At 54.2% G+C, this 22,161-nt stretch overlaps 4 protein-coding genes across 4 annotated transcripts; all 4 read right to left on the reverse strand.

Annotated features, from left to right (window-relative positions):
* Positions 1-4,363: 4,363 nt before the first annotated feature.
* Positions 4,364-7,372, reverse strand: THITE_2106178 (uncharacterized protein). Its single transcript, XM_003648519.1, has one exon. It carries the CDS (start codon positions 6,769-6,771, stop codon positions 4,516-4,518), a length of 2,256 nt encoding a protein of 751 aa, XP_003648567.1. The 5' UTR covers positions 6,772-7,372; the 3' UTR covers positions 4,364-4,515.
* A 3,275-nt stretch (positions 7,373-10,647) lies between these two features.
* On the reverse strand, positions 10,648-12,677 carry THITE_2039153 (uncharacterized protein; the record flags this gene model as incomplete). Its single annotated transcript, XM_003648520.1, has 4 exons — positions 10,648-11,451; positions 11,512-11,832; positions 11,973-12,354; positions 12,463-12,677. Coding segments are annotated over 4 exons (1,722 nt in total), but the record flags the coding sequence as incomplete, so codon positions are not given.
* Positions 12,678-16,459: 3,782 nt separating this feature from the next.
* On the reverse strand, positions 16,460-17,211 carry THITE_2106179 (glycoside hydrolase family 31 protein). Its single transcript, XM_003648521.1, has one exon. It carries the CDS (start codon positions 16,925-16,927, stop codon positions 16,757-16,759), a length of 171 nt encoding a protein of 56 aa, XP_003648569.1. The 5' UTR covers positions 16,928-17,211; the 3' UTR covers positions 16,460-16,756.
* Positions 17,212-19,189: 1,978 nt separating this feature from the next.
* On the reverse strand, positions 19,190-22,116 carry THITE_2106180 (uncharacterized protein). The gene is made up of 3 exons (XM_003648522.1): positions 21,870-22,116; positions 21,415-21,806; positions 19,190-21,356 (listed from the first exon to the last, which is right to left on the reverse strand). The coding sequence occupies exons 1-3, from the start codon at positions 21,978-21,980 to the stop codon at positions 19,313-19,315; spliced, it is 2,547 nt and encodes an 848-aa protein (XP_003648570.1). The 5' UTR covers positions 21,981-22,116; the 3' UTR covers positions 19,190-19,312.
* Between the last annotated feature and the right edge of the window lie 45 nt (positions 22,117-22,161).

Here is a 22,161-nt window from a genome sequence, read left to right on the forward strand (position 1 = left end):
ACCGCTACCCTATATAAAAGGACGCTCCTAATAACCTTTATATAGATCTTCTAAGCTTATACGATATATACCCTATATATTTTCGCTATAAGTCTTATAAAGACAAACTTCTATATAGCTATCTTAGCCTTAACCACCTTCTTATATATCTAAAACGAGAGCTTATAGTCTAGCTATACGCCTAGAAACCTTATTAACTCTATAAATATAAGTCCTAGCTAACCTTCGCCAAGGATATTAACGACCTCTATATATAGCTACTACGCCTTTATAAAGTAGATAAGCTTGCTCTTCGCTAATTCGAACTATATCCCCTATTCTATAGCCTATTTCTTATACTTAGTAAACCCCCTCTCTAGCATATAGTAGTATACTAGTATATCCTATCTAAATATAAGAAGGTTAGTGTTATCTATATATTCGACTATTAGAAGCCTAGTATACGCCTTAAGGGCGTAGAACAGGGGGGTAATAAAGAGGATAAATAGCGCTAGCGATAATAGCGAGCCCTATAGCGTACTTTGCTATAGAGTCGTAGGCTTAGCTACAATCCTATTAAACTGTAGGCGCGCTATATAATCCTTAAAGTAGCTCTTTAGGAGTATAATTAGCTTCTTCTCGAAGCCTAGTTCCTAGAGTATATATAGTAGTTAGACCTAGTCGACCTAGTCGAAGGCGCCTTTTAGGTTTAATTGCAATAGCGAAGTGTAAACACTATACGCCTATACTATCTTCACTATATTAGTTACTATCTAGATTACTACCTTTATAGACCTATACTACTAAAAGCCTATCTATATCTCTAGGAGTAGCTTATACGCCTTAGCTATATATATTACTTAGTCTACAATAGCCGCCTCGATAATCTTACTTACTACGCTAAATAGCGATATTAGGCGATACGCCTCTACCTCCGTTAGCTGTTCTAGAGACTTCCCTAGCTTCCTAAGGACGACTACTTATATAGCGTAGAATCTATATAGGAAGTGCTCTAGCTTAAAATAGGTATATATAATCGCTATAAGCACCTCCGATAGCTTACCCTCTTTGTTATAGGCTTTAAAGAACTTATTAGTAAAGAGGTCTTTACTAAACGTTTTATTTAATCCTATATAGCTTATAATCTTTATAATCTCGGTTCTATAGACCTCCTAGTCGATAGGCGTAGTATTACGAAAAAACCCTTTAGACCAATCTTAGTTAAAGATACTGTTGTACTATGTCTATAGTATAGGAAAGAAGTGCTCTACTAGCGCCTTAGCCTTCTAGACGTATATTATAGTGCTCTAGAGCTTGCTAGGTCCTAGCTAGAGCACTAGTAGCGCTAGAGATTTAGGGCGTTAGTAGCTTCAAAGCTGTACTTACCTCTCGATATCCTATATTAGCTTCTACTCCTTCGACGCCCTAGCGAGTAAGTAGCGCTAGTATAGCGTCTACAATTAGTAGGTACAACACTTAAAATACTATACTGCCTTATAGTAATACGTTTAAAAGCTTGCTATATAGCTTAACCACTAAATGCGTTTAGCCCTCCTTGCTTCTTATATTGCCTCGTCGACTTTAAGATTCTACTATAGTATATAGGACCCCTAGTTAAGCTTATAGCGTAAGGCCGCTATATCTATAATACTAGTTAGCTTATATATAAAGGTATCTATTATATCTTTAAATTCCTCTACTATATTGATCTCCCTTAGTAAGGTTAAGAACTAGGCCTTAGCCTTATACCTTTTATAGTCTAGTAACGCCTAGCTATAGCCCTATAGTACAATAGCTCTACTACTACTCCTCCTTAGCGATACTTTAGCTACCTAGGGTATATAGTCTAAGCCTACTAAGTTAAAAGGTCCTAGCTACTAAGTACCGTTACCCTATATTGCCTAAATATAGTCGATTATACTATTTCTATTGCCTTACTATACTTAGGTAGGTATATTATATAGTATATAAAGCTTAAGCTCCTATTCTACTATAATCTAGAGTAGTATATTTACTAATCGAGAGGTCCTATTATATTTGTCCTACATTAGGTAATAGGTATTGAAGTCGTCTATAAGTATATTATACCTTCTTAGCTCCCGCTCTACTAGAGCGTAGAGTAGCGACCGTTACCCTAGCTCCTAATTAAACGAATAAATGGACTACACTATAAAGGGGTCCGATCCTTCTTTTTTAAATGTTATAGCTATCTAATCTTCCTCCGCCTTAGCCAACTATATTATATAGTTAAAGCACTTACTTATATATAGTGCCGCTCTACTAGCGTTATATACTATCTTATACTAGTCGCCTCGCCTATAAGGTAGGGCTAGGGGGGTTGTATCTAGGTAAATCGGCAGCTCCTAAATCGCTACTAGGTCGAACTCCTCTCTACCTTCTAGTACTTAGTTAAAGCGGTTTCTACTACTATTAATATTCCAATAGAGTACTCTTAGTATTATAGCTATATATTCGGTATAGGACAAGGGCCTTTAGTCATTACTATATTAGGTTACGAAGTTAGCTTTATATTTATACTATATAGGGGCACTATATAAGTAGCGCTCCTATTCTATACCTTAGCTCCTTAGAAGGTTTATAAAAGTACTCTAAATTAGAATAGGTCTATACCGTTAAAGCGCCTTGCCCTCTAGATATCGATAGGCTAGCCTACCTTAGCAAAGCGTTTCCTTAGACGCTATTCTCCTAACTTGTCCCCCTAGCTCCTACACTATATATTTACCCTTATCACTACTACTACTTAAGACTAGGGTATATAGAAAGTAAGTAGATAGTCGTTAAACTACTCCCTTATATACTAATGTTGCTCCTTCGCTATCTTATAGCTTACGTTAAAGGCTATATAGGCGCCTCTATAGTTAATATACTTTGGCCTATTCTTAGCTAGGTCGATCTTTACTAAGTATTTTACCTCTTATTCCCTTGCTATATCGCTATTGCTATACGCTATATAGACGTAGATTAGGTAATATACCTCTTCCTCTTTATAGAACGTCGCCTTATATCCCTACTTCCTATATTTAAAGTATAAGATTGTATATACTACGCTTTTAAAGCGTTTATAAGGGTAGACTATATAATTAAGTAGGACCCTTTAGTCGATAAGCCTCGCTATTTCCTTAATTATATATAGCTCAACTAGTATATATATCGTTTATAGCCTTTAACTATTCCTAGCGCTACCCTATAGCGCCTATAGCCTTGTATATATAATCTAAACCTTATTCTCCTTCGCTAGGTCTACCGCTAAACAGTCAATATTACCTCTATACTTTGTTAAAGTAGCTAGCTAAACGCCCTTTATAAGTACTATAAAAGTATAGCGCTTAAGTATTATAGTCGCTCTAAATATAGCTATAACCTATACTTTATTGTCCTTATTAGTAAACTACGTTTAATAGTCCTCCTTAAAGGTAACTACTATATTCCTACTCTTTAGTAGCTTCTATACTACGATTATACCGTTTCTACTACCCTCTATTATCGCTCCTATTATCGCTATAGCTATATTGACTACCTAGACTATATTACCTATACTCCTATTGACGATATCTATAGAGGCTTGCCTAAAGTCTACTATAAGCTTATAGAATAGTTTCTTCGATATATACTAAGTATAGCTTTTAAATAGCTAGGGCGCTACTATTATAGCTACGCCTTACCCTACTACCTATACCTAGGTCCTTGCTTATATACCTCTAACGCTCGTCTACGTCCTAACCTTATTCTTAATTTATATAACCTCCTCTTTAATATAGTCGATACTCCTATATAGCTTATATATATTGTAAAGGTAGTTTAACTTATCTTAGAACACCTTACAATAGTATATATATATAGCTATCTATATATATAGCTATATCTCTAGCGATACTAGGGTATAGAATTCCTATAGGAGCCTCGATCGCTTGTCGCTAACGCCCTCGGTATATATATTCCAATCGTTTATAGCTCCTATAGGAGGGAGCCAAAGTCTTCGGTCGCGTTGGTTAGGGTATTCGTATATATTAGCCACAGTGTCGCGACCTACAGTGCCCAACGCTAGGCTACCGCTATCGCTACTACGACCTGCGTAGCCGCTACGCCCCCTCTACGACATCGTAGATAGGGGTAATCAGGTGCACTGAAAACGCTTACGTCGTCGGATTCGGTTTTGGCTCAACGGTTCCTTCGCAATCGGCGTTTGAGTACGAAGAAGCTCTCAACTAGATAAAAATATCTCTTGCTTAACTTATTATAATATATTAGTATTATTATTATTGTTATTAATCTTATACTAATAGGGCTCTCAGTGCTCTACCTCGAAGGCAAGCGGTCTCTCAACCTCTATCTACACTACTTATGCGTAGCGCAAGCGCTGCGCCCTAATTAAAATATATATGCTACTATTTTTAAAGCTTTAAATTATTAAGAGATAAAACTTAGCCTAACAACTTTATATACTCTAGCCTTTCTCTAGCTCGCTAAAGAATACCTTAGGTTAAATGTAAATACCTCATAGTATGTAGCTTCTAGCTAGCACTCATCTTCATAATCACTCACTTCTAGAGTCCTAGCTCCTTTTCTTGCGGGTTTCAACCAGTCTTCCCTCCCAGGCGGCCAGTACACTCTGCCATCTGGCCCGCCCATGGCGTAATCCTCTGCTGAGACCTCTCTGGCGCCAATCACCTGATACTCGTCGTCTGCGCCAGCGCCAACATCGTTCAGCCCGATGGGGTCTTCGTCTGGTGCCCTTTTCCGTTTCAAGTTAGCCGCAGGCTTCTGTCTCTTCTTGGGCACTGTCGGCGCGGGGTGGGATTCGTCTTCGCGCTCGTGCGGGATCATGTCGTGGATCAGTCCGAATCCGGGGAGCCTGAAGGCGCGCATGAGCTCGAAGACGGCCTGCTCCTTGTCCTTGGCCTCGATCATCAGGTCCATATCGGGCGGGCATGGCGGCAGCGTTGTGACGCGGGGACTGTGCTTGCGCCGGTCTCGAGGCGTCACAGCGCCGGGGCAGGGCTCGCTGTAATGCATTTTCTGTCTGATGCCCTTGCGCGTCCACGTGGCGGCAATGCGTGCCTGAAGCTCCGGCTGGCTAATGTCGAGAGTCCCTTCTCTGCACTTTGTTTCGTCGAAGATGATGTTGTGGTGGTGGTAGTCGAGGACCAGGGGGATGTTGAGCTCCTCGCAGATCGGGAGCAGATCATGTACGCTCCAGCCCACGTCGTCGTTCTCCAGCACGAGACGGGCTTTGATGGAGGGTGAGAGCTCGGCGTAATTCTTGCGGAACCTGTCCAGGGTTGCTGCCTTGTCCCCAAAGATGCCGCCCATGTGCAGGATCATAACGGCGTCGCGGTCCTGCTGCTCGGGGAGCCGGAGGAGCGACAGCACCTCGTCGTGGTACTCCAGGTCCCGGACAGCCGCGGTGACAACCTCTTGCCTGGGTGAGCCGAGCTGGGTGAACTGGCCGGGATGCATGGTCAGGCGATGGCCGAGCTCCGCGGCCACCCTTCCAGCTTCGGCGAGCACCTCGGATGCGAAGGGCGCCAGCTTGTAACCGTGTTCCGGGTGGCTGGCAAAGGGAAACATCTCAGAACTGAGGCGCATGAACTTGATGCCGTACCTGTCGTTCCACCTCAGCATCTTGACGATGTCCCGAGCATTGGCCAAGCCGAGGTTTTGGAGGAACCTCTCACCGAGCTCTCTGCTGGGCTCTTTGGATCGATCCGGCCGGTTCTTGACCGCATGTTCTGGCTGAGACGGATCGCTCAGGGGATAGCGGTGCTCGATAATGGACGACATGCGACAGGTTCTCGAGCAAAAGACGGGAGTCTTGGCGGAGCGGAGATAGGTGTTGAGGCACGCATAGCCCAGGCGGCCCTTCCACGGCAGCGGCAGGTAGTCGCTGTTGACCGGCGGCGGTCTTGAAGCACCCCGTTCAGGAACGTCGGGTACCTCCTCTGGCACGTCTATTCTCCGAGCCTCCAGGTCCTGGTTCTTGCCCCCGCTGAGACCCCCGGCAAAGTCATCCTTGTCTTCCTCGTCCACCGTGGGCAGCAGCCCCAATCTTGCCAGCCCCGTACTCTTCAAGCTCGCTTTTCTTACCGAAGGCGAGCGGGTAACCTGCTGGCCGGCAGTCACGCGCGTTTCAGTGAGCCGAGTGTCCTCTTCAATCTGGAGCTTCTGCCTCTTTGTCGCACTGCGCAGCCGGTGCTCCATCCTGGCGAGGCCCTCGATGGCGAGCTGCACGTCACCCTTCACCATCTTCTTGCGGTCCTGCATCTCCTCAGACCCCAGACTCTCGCCGCGTTGCTGCCTGATGCCTAGTAGATTCTCGGGTATGGAAGGCGCGTTGCCGCCGGGCTGCATAGTCTTTGACAGGCGGCGACTCGATCGACGGAGGTGAACTTCAGGCCGAAGGGGCGTCTCAAAATCGTTGGTTGCCAGCTCCAGGCTCGGCGGGAAGTCGGTCGACTTCTCTGGATTTCGGGCCATGGACGAGAAGCGGCGGGTCGTGCGGCAAGCGGGAGCGGTGTATATGTGAGGAGCGGGCAGGTTCGTGGCGAGCGAGGCAGGCAAGCAACAGTTCGTTGGAACGGGCAGAAGGGTCAGCCGGGGCACAAAGCAAAGGCGGAGAGCGAACCGTTGCAGGCACTGATACCACAAGGCGGTCGCAGAGATGGAAGCTGAGACACGATGCGGCCTCTGGAAACGGCAGCGGGCAATTGGCCAACGGTTTAGGGCGGCAGATGCAGATGGCAGCGGAAGGGTGGCGGTAATGGATGTCATCATGCCTGGAACTTGCGTACCTTTCTTTGCCGCACTTACGTACCTATTCCCTGGTTTGTCACCAGGAATGCAGGAATGCTCCGGGCTGAGAAGAGTTTCCGGCTGGGTGGCGGTCCAGATTCCAGCGGACAGTTGCAACCGCGACAATGCAGCAGAGGGCATCTCGTTTTTGACGGAGCCTCGAGCTGGGCGAGGCCGGCCCTCGGCCCAGTTGCCTCACCACAGCCGCTCGCCCCATGTTTCGCCAGCCGGGGAAGACGTGTCGAGGTTGTGCGCAATAGCTGATCCCTGCATCCGCAAGAATCTTACGGCGGCAGCGAGCGCGGAGCAGGACGCAGCTCCGACGCAGGCAAAGAACAGAATGCACTGCGGAGCACACTGCTTCCTTCCCCAACGCACACTTCTCCCAACGTATCAGCACATGGCCGCGGATGGTGACGGGATGCCGGGCTACGCGAGTGTGGACGCATGAAGCCGTGGCTGAGCGGGACGAGTGGACCAGCTGCATCAGGGGCAAAGTGGATGAGGTCATCGATTTGGGTCTTGGGGAGGACAAGGTGGGGACCGTCCATTGGCCGTTGAAACTTGGGGAGCAGTGATGCAGCATGCTCTGTATTGACGCAGCTGTGGCGCCTCTTAGCTGTGAGAATTGGGCGGTTTGCTGCATTGAGCGCTCGATCTGAGCAGGCGCGGTGTCCTGTAGTATTGAACGCTGCTGTGATGCATAACAGGAGGAGTCCACTTTCGCGGCGGGAACGGAGGTTTGATGTTAAGTCGGGACACAAACAAGGGGCGGCTGTATATAGTAACTACCTTGCGTACCTACGTGCATGTATATACCTGGTACCTCCATCTACCCTGTGAAGAATGGCCTCGACGTACCTAGGTCAAGTAGGTAGGTACCTTGTCTTCCCCTGAACATCATAGTATGTTGTCCAACGCTTACTGGCCTACCTCGGTAGGTAGTGGCATTTCGTCCCCTTTCTTTCTTTCTTTTTTCTCCTTTTCCTTTCCTTTTCTTTCCGTTTCGTTTTCCTTTTCGGCTTACCTATCCATCGAGACGAGCACCCGTATCTTTTTAAGGCACGGGACGCGCTAGTCCTCGAGCGGGCAAGCTGCGACGGTAGCTGGACGATCCTCAGGGGCAGGCCACCCGCCTCCGATCGAGTGAATCATGTGGATTGACAATAATTGATTGGTGTGTGGTTGGCGTCATCGGCGTCTCTGTGGCCGTGCCGTAGGGGCTACTGTGATGTCCCATGGGCGATCATTGCTTCGCGCTGCTCCGTCAGTCAAGTTAATGGATGACAACACACGGGAGTCTGGATCTCTGCACCTGCCTGCCATTCGCCTTGCCACGGCCAGGCCGTTAGTTAACTAACACTCGCTCACCCGACTGGACGGGGAAGCCGACGCACAAGAATGATGCCTACGTGCGCGCACATCCTGCGGGCTCGAAGAGGTTGTCGATCGCTTTTCCTCCCTCCACACCCCTGGCAGCAGTGGGCACAGAGCCCAGCACAGGGACGTCGACGCGCCGACAGCGCCGCTGTCCGAAGGGGTTGTGGGTTGATTTGACAAGCTCGGGGTTGGCGGCTATGGAGCCTCTCACTCGGATCTTTCATCAATTATGTACTATGCAGCTGGCAGATGAGCAGGGAGCAAGGTCCAAGGAGAAAATTCCAGGTGGCAGTTCGGATTCGGCTTGTCGCCGAGACAGCGTGTGTTTATCTGGTCCATCCAGCACTCGAAGTTGTCGCTCGAGTGTGTCCAAGTTCGGGGGCTCGCATGCGTCGGCTGTGTATGGATTGATGGTGGTGTAGAAGCTTGGCGCCCGCCCCTCTCCTCCCCATTGTCATCCTGCCCGCTGTCGTCCCGCCCCTGCTCGCACAAGTGCCCACCTCACCCATCTGCAATCCACTGTGGTGACTGGCACCAAGTGACCTGTCACTGCCTGACAAGTGCCCTTGCTAATCACAGCTGCCCACCAACATTGTTCATCACGGCCGCCCTCGGTCCCCTGGCCCCTGCAATCCACTTGCCGTCCTCTCAAATCTTCCATTGACAAGACATTCTTCTCTCTGGCAGTCCAAGGCACTTGTTAAGGCGCTTTCACCGGGTGGTCCCGCGCGGGGGTCTGAGCTACAGACATACACATCTAAACAGCGACTATGGTGGCGTTCCGAAAGCCGTGAACAGGCAGAAGGTCGCTCAGTGTCGTGCGGAAACGGATTGAGCAGGCCTAAGTTGTGTGTGTGCATGTAAGGACAAAATACATGGGCGGTTCAAAGAGCACGTCGGACCAAATGAAAAGGTTGTCAACGAACCGGGTGGGAGAGCTGGGACTCGACAAGAAGGATGAGAGGAATGAGAGGTCGGTAGCGCTTCCACTGGTGTTTGGGGCCAATTGACTCTCGGCCACGTACAAGATAACTGTTGCCAGTGGCGTCTACCTGCCTGGGCCCGCCTACAGGATCCTGGGGAGGTGACAACAGCAGCGAAGCATGACTCCGGTATAGCCCTGCGCAACTCACCATCGCGCATCACGGCCCTGGTGGCAACAAGGATGCGAGGGCTGTTGAGCGAAATGAGAAACCCCGAACGAAAAGATTGTCTAGCAACCTCCACTGACAACCTCACAACTCTCACAAATGAACCTGCTTCAAGCAATCCATGCAACGTACATTGTGGCTTTGCTTCCTGTTTCACCTAGCGGGGCAAAGGATTGCGTGGATGTCGCTGTTTTTTCTGCTTTGCCATGTTCGGTCATCATTGTGTGTTGCCATTTTCCTGGCCATCGCGTGGCCTTGGGATGTAATCGGAGAACTGGGCTGACCTGCTCGGTCTTTCTCTCTGATAGGGGGCACCCCTTTTTCCCTTCCGGACACTTCCCGCAATGTTCTTTGGGGCAAGTCAATTTGACCACATCTAAGCCTCTTCATCAACCGCGGTCAGCAGTCCCTCGCTCCTCACACCGCGCCATATTGAGAATCCAGTAGCATCTCCTTTGGTGTAGACAGAACCAAAGCCCCTTAAGCAGACATGCAGGTGTGCCATCACAAACTTGGGAAAGCCAAGTCAAACCCAGATGCCGCCGGATGGATGAAGAGAAGAAAACGTAAAGATGTATAATGGCCGCCCACCCGCCCCCATGAAACTAAACGTACAAACAAACCACCCACCCGCCATTGAGCAACTATAATACAGGCCGCCCGCCCACCCTCGAACGAAAAAAAGAAGAAAAGGCAAAACAGAGAAGAGGGGAACACGTGATCATGGAGAAAGGGAAGACAACAACCAACCCAGCAACAGGGCAAACGCAGAATGAAAATAGAGAAGAGAAGAGAGAACAGAGAAGAGGGTAAAAAGTGATACAGGGGGAACGGAAGATAACAACAACCGCAGAGTAAGAATACAAGCCGCCCACCCACCCTCTTGGGGAAAAACAAGAAAAGAAAGAACAGGCCGCCCACCCACCCTCGAAGAGAAAAAAGAACCAGAGAAGAGGGGAATAAGTGATGCAGGGGGAAGGGAAGACAACAACCAACCTAACAACCCAACAACAACACAAATGCAGAGTGAGAATACAGGCCGCCGGCCCACCCTCGAAGACAAAAGAAGGAAAGAAAAAAACAGGCCGCCCACCCACCCTCAAAGGAAAAAAAGAACAAAACAAGATCGGGGGGATAAGTGATACAGTGAAAAAGGAAGACAACAACAAACGAAGCAAAACACAACGCAGAACAACAAGCCAAAACACAGAAAAGCCCACCAACCCGCCCCTTCATCCACCCATCCATCCATCCATACAATCCATCCATCCACCAAATCCACCAGATCCTCCAAACCAACCAAATCCGCCAATTCCACCACCACCCATCACACCTCGATGCGACCCAGATCGAGACCTTCCTCGGCAGCCAGTTCCTTCATGTGCCTAAAGACGGCGTTCTTGTCCTCGGTGTCTGGACCGTCAGGGAACCGGAGGAAGCTGTAATGGAGAAGCCGCTTCACAGTGGCGGCGGCTTCGTCGTGCTCAAACTCCAGTTCGTCGATGTTGGGGCCGAGTTCCTCGCCGACGTGGACGAGGGCGCTCTGCTGCCAGCGCTTGACCCAGGAGGGCGAGAGCTTGCCGCACTGGACAGCGGGAGACGCGTTCATGAAGGCCGCGCCCGCCACGATCAGGTCCTCGCACACGGAGCGGAGGATCTCGCCGGGCATCAGATCGTCCACGAATGCCGACGGTGCTTCAGGGGGAGTCGCGACGCGAGTAGGCTCGGCCTCGGGGGGAGGCGTGGAGGCTTTGCCCTTCCCCTTGTCCCTGGGCGACGAAGGCTGCTGCGGCGAGGCCGTAGCGGCCTCCGGCGCCTGCGAGGACTGGGGAGCGACGGACTGGGCGGCGACAAGGCGTGCAGCTCTGGCCGAGGCCGCGGCCGCGGATCGAGCCTGCTGGCGCCGCCCGGGTCGCGACTTGGACTTCGCGGCGCCACGAGTCTCGAGAGGCTCGCGCGCCTCGAAGCTGAAGCTGATGGTGGCCGGTTCCGCGGCCGGCGCGGTCGATTGCGTATGCGCCGGGGCCGTGAGGCCGAAGATAAACGGAGCCGGGCCATCATCGGTCGAGGTTGGCGTCGGGGCTGAAAAGGCGGCGGCGGAGAACTGGAAGGCTGCTGCTGGAAGGCTGGCCTGGTGCTGCGGCTGCGGCTGCTGCTGGTGCTGCTGCTGGGGCGCGGGCGGCGGCAGGACTTCTGGTTCCGGTGCGGGGGCAGGCTGTTCCACCATGGCGCAATTGTCGTCGGACAGGCGGGGTTCGGTCGGCGGGACGAGCGAGCTAGACGGGCGCGAACCAGAAGTTGCAACCGGGAGTTGTGCGTTGTCCTTCGGAGTGGGCGGCGGGACAAAAGCAGCAGCATCAGCGGCAGGGAGAGTCGGGAAGGTGAGCCTCGGCGGCTCTTGCTCCACCTCCATGGCTGCGTCTGCAAGATCGGTCGACACAGGAGAGAAGCAAGGAGGCAGAGCAGAGAGCGCCGGAGTCGGAGAGCCCTGGCAGAGGAGCGGCTCGTAGGGCTGCGGTGACAAAGAAAGCGGTCTTGTCAGTGGTTGCTACGGAGTCGGACAAGAACGGAAGTGTCGGGGGATGATTGAGTTGGAAGGAAAAAACGGGGAGAAACACTCACAGCGTCCACCATCTCAACATCTTCCACCACAGCGTCGGCCATCTCGATATCCACCATGGAGACATCCATCACCTCGTCCTCGTCCTCCACCCAGTCTGGTGCGTCCACCATGACAATGTCGACCGTCTCCGGCTCGGCCGGCGGGGCCAACACCGCATGCTGGAAGGGGATTGTCTCAGGGGCTGGCGCGGGAGCCGGGACCAAGGCCTCCTGAGGGCACCAGTGCTGCAGTGGCGGAAAGAGGGGACCGGGAGCGAAATTCGGCGCCACCTGGGGGTAGATGGGCTGAATCTCCCTCGCCGCCCGAGCAGCAGCGTGCAAGGGCAGTTCAGGAAGCTCCCGGCGGACCGGACGAGGCGAGCGACGGATGGGCGCACGAGGAAGCTCCACGCTCCACGGAGTCAGGTCTCGCCTGACCGCCGCAAAGCCTGAACACGGGGATGTCGGTGAGCAGATTGTTACATGCACACAAACATGGTTGAATGGCGCCGAGATGGCATGAAACTCACCTCGAGACAACCACGGCGCGGCCCTCTCCAGGCGTTCCTCGTACTCTTTCTTGGCCTCCTCGAGGCGAAGCCGCTTCTTGTGTACCTCGATTCGCCCGACGAGGTCCCGGACGACCTGCTGTTCCTTGTCGATTGCATCTGACAGTTGCCGAATGCCGGTAGCGTTTGCGAGAACAGCCGAGCGGAGTTGCTTGATCTTGGCGCACAGGAAGACGGTCTTCAGATCGGTGGCGTAGACTATGTAAACAAAGCAAACGGAGCCCCCTTGTCAGCAAGCGGACAAAAACAAAGAAGAAAGGGCAAGAGAGCAAGATTGGAGTGGTGAGGATGGTTGGATGCGAAGACAGAGTAAAGATGAAAAAAGGAAAAAATCGGGCGAGCCAGCGAGCGAGCGACAGATGGGTTTGTGTCTTGCGATCCAGGCCTTCGACACGGCAGCGACGGGAGGCTTACAGGCCATGTTGGGGCGAGCGACAGGGAAGAGAGGTAGGCGACAGAGGAAAAGAGGGAGACTTACACATCTTGACGATCGTGGGTGGCTCGGCCCACTCGGTGTCGCGGTACTCCGCGTCGACGACCTTGGGCTGCCTACCGGGCGCCGGAAACGCGAACGGGAATTCGCACCAGTGCCGGTAGTGCTCCTTGCAGACCTCGGCCAAGTCGGCGCGGAGAGTGGCGAGCCTCTGCTGCTGCGTCTTGTAGCTCCTCCGCAGCTTGGCATATTCCGGCTCGAGCACAGCGCGACGCCCCTCATCGCGGAGGAGGCTGTCGATGTACTCGGGGAACTGCCCTGCGCTGCGGAGGTAGTCAAGCGCTGGCGCAGCGAGACCCGCCGCCCACGACGCAAAGCGACCTGCCACCGTCAGCAGCATCAAAATTCCCGGAGGGGGGCGACTCCGGGCGAGGGCAAGGGAAAGGGGGACGGCGAGGAAGGGCAGCAGGGTCAGAACATTACCTGCGGCCTCCACCAGCTCAACAAGTCGCTTCGGGAGCTGGAGGATGACCGCGGCGAAGGCCAGACCGGCGAAGAGGTAGAGGCCGCTCGTCGACGACATTGCTGGGGCCGGGACCTTGACGATGTCGAGTCGGAGCGGAGAGCGCAGAGGAAAAAAGCGGCGAGCGAAGCAGGCTTGGGAGCGTTGATCAAATTGTGTTGCGGTTGCAAAACAGCTTGATGAGCGCAGAGATCGGCGTCTTCCGATGGGGAGAGAAAGGGAAGGGAAGAGAGCGGGAGGGGGGAGGGGAGGGAAGTATTTATTCTGCTCCCCAGACGGTCAATGCACACTGGCAAATTTGCAGGTGTGCATTGACCGTGTTGTTGTGCTGTTTATTTCATCTGATGTCGTTGTTGTTTACTTCGTGGCCCTCATTCCAGGAGGTGGTCCTTCCCGGAGCTGGGCGGGCAGGCAGGTCTCGCGGCCGCCAGAGCTCCTGGGTCACCCACACGGGTCGAGTCGCCATGGCAACAAACACAGTACAGACTCGTTGCCAACGCAGTGAGGATGAGCTCCAAGCTGCCTGACAGGTGTCATCACGGTGGAAGGACGGGCGCAGGATCTCGCTCATCTCTCTGTGACTCGTCTGGCACCGGGACTCCAAGCTAGGGAGAGGGTTGCCGTCCACGCAAACGCGCTTTCTCATGAACTTGCATTATCTGGCTGCTACTTATTTTATTCCCAGTCTTGCAATGCGCTTCCTGCTGTTTCCGCCACAGCGGTTTCACGGGGGTCACCCACTGCCTGCACCCCTGGACTTGCCAAGAGCCTCGCTCCAGCTCAAAGCAGAGAGGGCACTGTCAACACAGTAGCTTAATTAGGTGGCGAGCAAGCTCTCTTGAACAAGAATCAAACTGCCTTCAACTGCTCAGGCAATTGTTACTTGACGTATCTGAGAATCAATTGCGTGATGCCCATCTGGGATTGCCCAAGGGAGACCCAACAACTGACGCTCCCCGCCAGCTGCTGGTGGGGGATACCACAGAGAGACACAAATGTGTATCCAGACACCCGCCAGTAAATAGCAATTGCTTCAATTTGACCAGACCCGGGGAAATCTGCGGCAAAGTTGCCGTTCTTCCAGTACCTCGGAGATCGCTGCTGAACGCTGGTTGCGAGCCGCTGCTCAAAGCTCCCAGCACCACGGCAGCGCACGCAATTAGCTAGTTACCAACAAAGCCAGTCAGTTCTTCTCAGACTGCGATTCGCAGCCTGACCGAAAGATCGCATTGCGCGCGAGGGAGGGAGGTTGGGTACTTGGGTACCGTCGGTGTTCGGTAAGCGGCTCTTTGCACAAACGAATCGCCTCTGTCGCTTCAACGACCTTGTGGCTTCCAATTCGAAAACCTAAGCTTCCGTCCCACGCACACCAGACCTCAATCCGAAGGGAATTACGGCCTCTTCCAAGAGCCGCGACCTCTCTGCTTCATCAGGGGTACATGTTCACGCGAGACGACGTTGACTTAAGGTGGTATCCGTGCACGAGGCGCGGCGATCAGCGGGTCACGTGGGGGCCATGTCGTGCAGTGCCCCGGATCTGGATCTGCAACTTGGGAGGCCCCACCCAACACCCCCGGCAGTCGGTTGCCGCCGTTGTCCTCGAACCCCAGGTGGTCAAAACGTTGGGAATCGATATTTGTCTTTCTTTGACCCTGCAAAGCAATCATTTTTGGATTGTCTAAATCTTCCTTTCGTCTGTTTGTTTTTTTTTTTTCGTCTAAATGAACAATGCGATGTGTTGAAATGCCCGGGTGTTGGTTTTTCGGTTCGCGGTCACCGATCGGCAACCCGGCAGCCCGCGGAGCTGACCCGCCCGATCCACCCCCACGATCTGCTTCCCACCTCGATTGTCGCCGGTTACCCCGGTTACCCTGCGTCCCTTCAGGCTCTGTGCCCTTCCCAACACAATGTTATCACCTACCTGTTTTCTTACCTGGGTTCCTTGCCGTTCACCTGCGTCTTTCTTTTCTTTTTCTTTTCTTTCTCCCCCCCTTTCCTCCTTTATTTCTCCTTTTTTTTCCAGTTCCAGTTCGCCGGTTATATTGCGAATCCACCTCGGCGCCCCTCCCGTTTCTGGACCTCCCACACACATGGCTCGGTAGGTGGCTGTGCGTGTAAGTACCAGCTTTACTCCAGCTGTTACCTTGAGAGTGGCACAAATCTCTTCTTGTATTGTCACGGCTCAACCTTACGACTTATTTCACGGTCCTGTCTCGCCTCAATCCAGTGTCGCCAGGGTCAATGTCCAAGCCGCCAGTTAGGGGCTGGTTAACCACCACGGCGACCGCCGCCGCCTCGGCCTCGCCATCCTGCTTGCGGATGACCATGATCTTGCCGATCCTGACGTCGGTCCTTTACCCACAACTGCCCCTCGCGGTCAGCACGCCGGCCCTGTATCCGAACGTAACCAGCGTGGTCCCCAATTGCTGCAGACTGAGGCCGTGGTCGAGGCACAGCGTCCCCGCCGCCGTGCCGTCGACCCCGACGGGGACGAGCAGCTTCGAGCTGCTCGTGCACCTCGGCCGTCGTCATGCCGGACTTGACCCTGGCCGGGACGATGACGCCGTCGCCCAGGAAGAGCGGGATGTCCGTCAGCCCCTGGTCATCCACACGGACCGCCCCCCCCCCCCCCCCCCCCCCGCTCGCCTTGATGCTTGTGCGTGTAGAAGTTGTAGAAAACATCGCCGGGCAGGTAGTCGTCCACGCTGGTCATGCCTCCCTCCCTGACGGGGGCGACCAGGCGGCCGGGGCCGTAGAAGTATTGCAGCTCGATGCCAAACGTGTTGGCGCCGTCGGGGTAGACATGGAACATCGGCCGTGACTGCACCAACGTCACTGTTCGGGCAACCTGGTGAATGACGACTGGGACATGCCAACGGGGGGAGGAAGAACTCGGGTATACTGGAGTCGTATATGTTGTGGACGTTGTACTCAGCTAAACCGTTTGCGTGGATGACGTTCCGAGTTGACCGTCTTGTTGGAGATACCGCCATGCTCGGCGTTCCACGAGTCCCGGTGCGCTGCCTTGTTGTGGTGGCGTACTTGGGGAAGAGCAGATTGCGCCCCGGAAGACCCATCCACTTGCCATCTGAGAACTCGGAGCCGTTGCTGCGCTTGAGGAAGATGCCATTCTCGACGCCCGGTAGCAAGCCGCATTGTTCGCATACGCCACGGCCGGTTCCTGTAGCACTGATTGTTCTCGTGTAGGTGATTCAGGAGGCTGCGTATGAGTAGCAAGGGGAACATCTCGGGGTTGTTGGAAAAATGATTTGCGTATCGGTCAGCAAGGGCGCTTGACACTTGCAGATGCTCACCGGGCCTTGTCGCTGACCCTTCGCTTGTCTACGTAGTCTACGTCCGTGAAGGCGACCTCCAGAGGGATCTGAGCGACTCCGTAGTTGCTCACCATCTCGGCAACCTCGAACATGTCCCGGTAGCCGCACCGGCAGTTCTGAAACCCGAAATCCAAGTATGGAGTCATGGCAGGCCGGCCAAAAATCTCGTAATACTGTCGTGAGACGTCGCCGGGCTGAAGTAAAAGTCCATGACGCCGCCAAGGGTGTTGTATTTGAGGTACTACCCGGATTGCCCGTCCTTGTCGATCTTGATGTCCATCCCGCTGAGATCGAGGAGGAGGACGCCGTGGGTGCTATCATTGCAGTGTTCGAAGTAGATCAGGTGGTTGCTGTACAGGTTTGCACCACTAGGGGTGCGGATGTATGAGGTCGTCTTGAGGCGGTCCCTGCCAGAAAGACTTGGAGTCAGCGTTTGTGGGCGGACGGATCTCCATTTGAGATGCCCCTGACTTCGTATCGGTAGCCTACGGAGTCAGGAGGGAAGGTAGAGACAGCACTGACTGGACGTGTAGGTGACTTTCCTGGCGCAACTTCTCCAAGTCGGCGGCGTATGTGTTGCAAGGAGCGCCAGCAAGCTGCAGGTCAGCCGCGGGCCTCGTCGCATATTGTTTGACATTGGAGGCTTTGTAGCCTGGGCTCTTGCTCAACGGTCCTTCGATCGAGGAGGGCTCCAGTTGGGGGAGAGCAGTGCCCCGCCAGCAGAGCGAGACCTGCGAGACGGAAAGCAATCCTCTCCGAGAATCTGCAACCGCTTTTCCGTTAGGTTTCTTTCCTTCTCTGTTCTTCTATCCCCCCTTCACCCCATTTGCGTGCAGCGCTTGGTAAGGGAAGGGAAGAGAGGGCAACCGCTATTTATCCACTCAGCGACAGACGCATCGTTGAGCCAGGTAAGGTACCTTGCGTCCATGGTGGTCGACTTTGAACTCCCCCCTCCCCGTCTTTCAACAACTGGCGTGGCAATCCTTTGCATCGCTTCTTCCGATATTGGCAGGTTGGTGTACCAAGTCCATGCTTTGCACACAAGGTACGGACGGCAGCTGCATAGACCCACTTCATCGCTTACTGAACACCAGACCAGACCCGAATATTCTCTCCACCTGTTTGGTACCAGTCAACGCTTCCGAGTCGGCGGCTTTTATGGGGAACATTGCAGAGCGGGAACCCCCCGGGCCACGGTGAGTATGTGTAGCGGAGATGGGGGAAGCTCTTGAGGGGTTGGCCCGAGCCCTAGGCGAACCCCGGCTTCTTGGTACTCTTGTCATTGCTGAGGCCGACCTGGTGTGGGAAGCATGCGCGGAGATTGGTGTGTGTGCAATTATTGCAGTGGGATGGGCGGTAACTACCTGAAAGTCAGGGAAGGGAAGAGGTTCTTTGCTCCCTCCTGCAGCTCGTCCCTTTCCATTCCAGCGCCTGATCTTGGTCTCCTCCTTTTTATTGTTCGTTTTCCGTTCTCATTGTGTCTGGACGCAGAAGGGAAAAAAGAATCAACTACCTTCCTTACATGGACTGAGAGACAAATCCATCGAGCAACCGGACCGAGCAGTTGCCTTGATGGGATGTCTTTCTCTGCTTGCCCACATTTTAGCTGTCATCAGTTAGTTTCTTGATGCGCTGAAGTGGCTGCCCCCCCCCCCCCCCCCCACCTCTCAACCTCATGTGGTAGGTAGCATCTGATCTGGAACCAACCTTGGAACTGCTCCCTGCCCCAAGAATAACCCTCGGTTGCTCCCATGCACAGACAGAATGCCACTCAAAGTGCCGAATGCAGAGACAACAACCACCGGGCTGCTAAGGCGCCGCCGGGTTAGCGCCGATCGGCGCGCGGGGTGCGGGGCGACGGAGGAGCTGTGTTCTACGATACTCCGTAACCATGGATTGCGGACCCAAAATGGCCCGGCAATGTGGACTGCTATGCTTCATCAGTTCCTTCTTGGAACGCTCAATGGCACCAACTGCTAGCCGTCGATGATCAGTTGCTGATGAACCCGCGTAGTGTCCACCACCGCCACCACAATCGAGAAGCGGGCTAATAGATAACCTCCGTAGGAACAATCCAGAACAGACTGTGGGATGCCGGCTCTCGGAGTTCCAAACTTCCGAGCAGAAGGAGTATTACGAGGGGAGAAGGTCGAACCACTACCGCCACTGCCATCGTGTTGGCACATGAATTCCTTGCCGTGTTTGTCATGACTTTGACTCGCAGGTTTGCTCGAGCAGGATCACTGGGATTAACATCCCACCACAGAAAATGCACGTCTTCCTGAAAAAGGCGATGGATTTCTTGGCCGACAACGCAAGTCAGATCGGCCGCTGGCCCCAGTCTATGCAGAAGGTAACTACAACACGCTGGTCCATCATCGCCTTATGCCACGAGATCGGAGCTTTCTCTCCAATCCAGCCCGACGCTTGTACGCCATCCCAAATGCCAGCCTTACCCAGATGCGGTCGTAAAATCATGTCGTGACATCCATATGCTGAACTGAAAGCTGACAAGGTCCATTCCCACCAGGTCAATCCACATCCATATTGTCGGCGACCGGCGTCGGCATCGCAACTGTGATGGAAGGGTCATCGTCCTCTTCCGGCTTCTTCCCGCCGTCAGACAGGGCCTTGGAGAGACCGTTCGACTCCCGTTCGCTCCCGCCTGGCCCGTTCCCGGGGCAGAGTCTATACTCGCCCTCGCCGACTTTCTCAACGATGCCTTCGTCGAGCGCCCACTCCGCCAGCAGAGGGTCGACGCCCATCCGGCCGGCCTCGCCCTTCTCCATGTGGCGCCCAACATGCTCCGTCCACTCATCCCACGACCCAGGTCCCTCGAAGACGCTCTGGCAATCCGGCTTCGGACAAGCCGAGCGCTGAGGCGGCTGTCTCCTGGTGACGAGACAGGACGTTTGCATGTCCTTGACATGCGCGTCCCATTCCGCCTGCAGTTTGCTGTCGCCCTTGGCCGTTGCCTTTTTGATGGCAAACGGCGCATGCATGCGCCTGAGATGCTGCGTGAACAGGTCCTTGCGGTTGAATTCGTTGCCCTTGCCGTCCGCGGCGCTCTGCGGGCACGACGAGCAGCGGTAGTACTGCAGGCATAGGTGCTGCGAAGAAATGTGTCGCTTCCACTCGTTCTTGGACCCGAAGGTGCTGGTGCAGCCGGCAAACGAAAAGGCGCAGGGGAAGGGCCTCGTATGCGCAGCCGCGATGTGCTTACGGAGAGACGAGGAGTCCTTGAAAGGGGCATGACTGCAATGGTCGCACCGCACTTCTTGCCTCGGGGTGTGCTTCTGAAGCGGTTTCCTCGCCCTCGGCTTCGCAGAGGGAGTGCTGAATTCGGCGTCGTACAGAGCCGCGTCGGACGGTGAGCCGAAATCGCCGGCATGCCTAACAGCGATGCTATCGGCTACCCCTGTCGGCTGGCGTTCGAGTGTTGCCGGCGTGCTGTCGCCGATGTGTCGCACATGGCTTAACGCTTTCAACTGCTCTGCCGCTTCTTGCATCTCTACCGAGTCTTCCGCCTCATCCTTCGGATCAACGGAGGGGATCTTTCCCGGGCTCGCCTGAGAGAGCGGCGCGGGAACGTTCGCTGCCGCGGCATGGGCGATGTGGTTCCCCTGGGGCCGAGGAGTTTCCTTGTGGAGGGAAGGAGGATAGCGGCCCGGAGTTTCTGCGCCACGAACGGCGGATGAGCTATGATTCACGGCCCGGGCATCCTCGGTGGATTTCATGGCACCTGGTAACCCGTTGCCTCGCGTGTTGACGAGCCGTTGGTAAAGATGGATCATGTTGTGAGAGCTGATGTGCCCGAGAAAGCAGCAGACCTTGTCGTGCTGGACAATGTTCCAAACGTTGAGCGGCATAGAGATCAGCAGCATGGTGGGAGGACCGAGGAACATTCCCTCGACCGTGATCTTCGACGCGGTAGGCGGCATGTTGTGGAGCCACTGGTTGAAGAAAGCCATGTCGGGGCTGGCATCGCCGACGAAGGTGGTGCACACCAGGACCCTCTGCTCATCCAGAACCAGGTCAAGGACTTCTTCTGGGCTGAAAGGCCGGTCTTCGGGTTTGAGCTTCCAGGCATTCTGCGCGTCGGCGTCGTCAGCCGAGTCGGGCGGCGACTGGAGCTGGGCTGCTTTTGGATCTAGGGGAACCAAAACAATCCCGTGACCTTTTGCAGGAGTCAAGGTAAAAAATGCTGGCGATCTCTCGGCGACTGCAACTGGCTTGGCAGGCCCGTTGGCTAGCCTACCGACCGCCTGCGCGCTCTCTTGCTGTTTCTGCTGCCGTAGATGGTCATAGAGCTTCTGCGCGCTAAAAGGCTGGCATGGCGCGCTCAGGTTCTGGAGTGTCTCGGCCAAGGTGGCGGTAAAGGACCGCGGCCCGGGTTCCAGCGAGGCCTGGTCGGGTGTATAAGCAGCGATCGCTTGCTTCGCGCCATGGCTCCCGGCCAGAGGCGCATCGCGGACTGCGCACGAGTCGATCAGAAGCAGTATCTCGGACTGGGCATCTTCAAGCAAGCAGCGTACGCCGTCCCACTTCAGCTTGGCCGCGTTTTCGCGCGGATTGCTAAACGTCTCGAGTCAGCAGAGGCAAGCGAGATGCATGCACACCGGTCTGCACCCACCATGCCCAGTACAGCTGATTGTCCGGGCCGACATAGCCGTGACCGGCATAGTAGATGATCAGCAGGTGGTCTGGTCGGGCATTGTCGAGGAACGAAGCGATCTGAATGCCGAGCTTGGTGCTGGGATTCGGGACCGTCGGGATCGCCCACTTGACGGTGTGATAGTGGTATCGCTCACGGAACACTTTTTCGAGGGCGAGGAGATCCTGCTCGACCGAGGTGTCCTCTTCCCAGCGCAACATCAACACGGAAACGCTGGTGTGCTTGGGCCGTAGGGTCTGCTGCTGGATGTGGATGGCAGCATCTTGGAGATGGCGGGCGAAGGCCTCGAACTCGTCGCGCTCGGGAAGTCGCGGGGCCGGCTCGGCGTGCGGGTAGTGTTGCGGCGGCACCTGGGCGGGTTGTTAGCGGGCCACGAGCAACAGCGGCGGGCGCGCAGTAAAGGGGCAGCGGACCTGGTCCGGCGGGAAAGCGTGGGGCGGTGGAAGCTGAGCTTGCGCCTGAGGTGTTGGCGGAAGATCGGGCACCTTTGGGGCCAGCCGCCTCCGCTTCGAAGACGGCTCCATGGTCCGAGCCAGCAGTAGATGTCTTCCCAAGCGCGCAGCAAGAAGCCGGCGGGCGTTACGGGAGGGTGCTGAGAGGTTGGGCAAGCTCCGGCCCCTCCGCGCGGGGCAGTCAACAATGGGAGCGCGAAGTGGTCGAAGTGGTCGTTCGGCGACTCGGCAGCGAATGCGTGCAGGTTACTCG

The sequence above is a fragment of the Thermothielavioides terrestris genome, chromosome 1 (assembly GCF_000226115.1).
Source record: "Thermothielavioides terrestris NRRL 8126 chromosome 1, complete sequence".
Lineage (NCBI taxonomy): Eukaryota > Fungi > Ascomycota > Sordariomycetes > Sordariales > Chaetomiaceae > Thermothielavioides > Thermothielavioides terrestris.

Excerpts from the sequence above, each read along its gene's own strand:
- THITE_2106179 (XM_003648521.1), bottom strand. The coding sequence starts at position 16,927 with ATGACTCCATACTTGGATTTCGGGTTTCAGAACTGCCGGTGCGGCTAC.
- THITE_2106178 (XM_003648519.1), bottom strand. The coding sequence starts at position 6,771 with ATGATGACATCCATTACCGCCACCCTTCCGCTGCCATCTGCATCTGCC.
- THITE_2106180 (XM_003648522.1), bottom strand. The coding sequence starts at position 21,980 with ATGGAGCCGTCTTCGAAGCGGAGGCGGCTGGCCCCAAAGGTGCCCGAT. Across the intron at positions 21,807-21,869 it reads ACGCTTTCCCGCCGGACCAG|GTGCCGCCGCAACACTACCC; the intron begins GTCCGCTGCCCC and ends CAACCCGCCCAG. Across the intron at positions 21,357-21,414 it reads AATCAGCTGTACTGGGCATG|CAATCCGCGCGAAAACGCGG; the intron begins GTGGGTGCAGAC and ends CGAGACGTTTAG.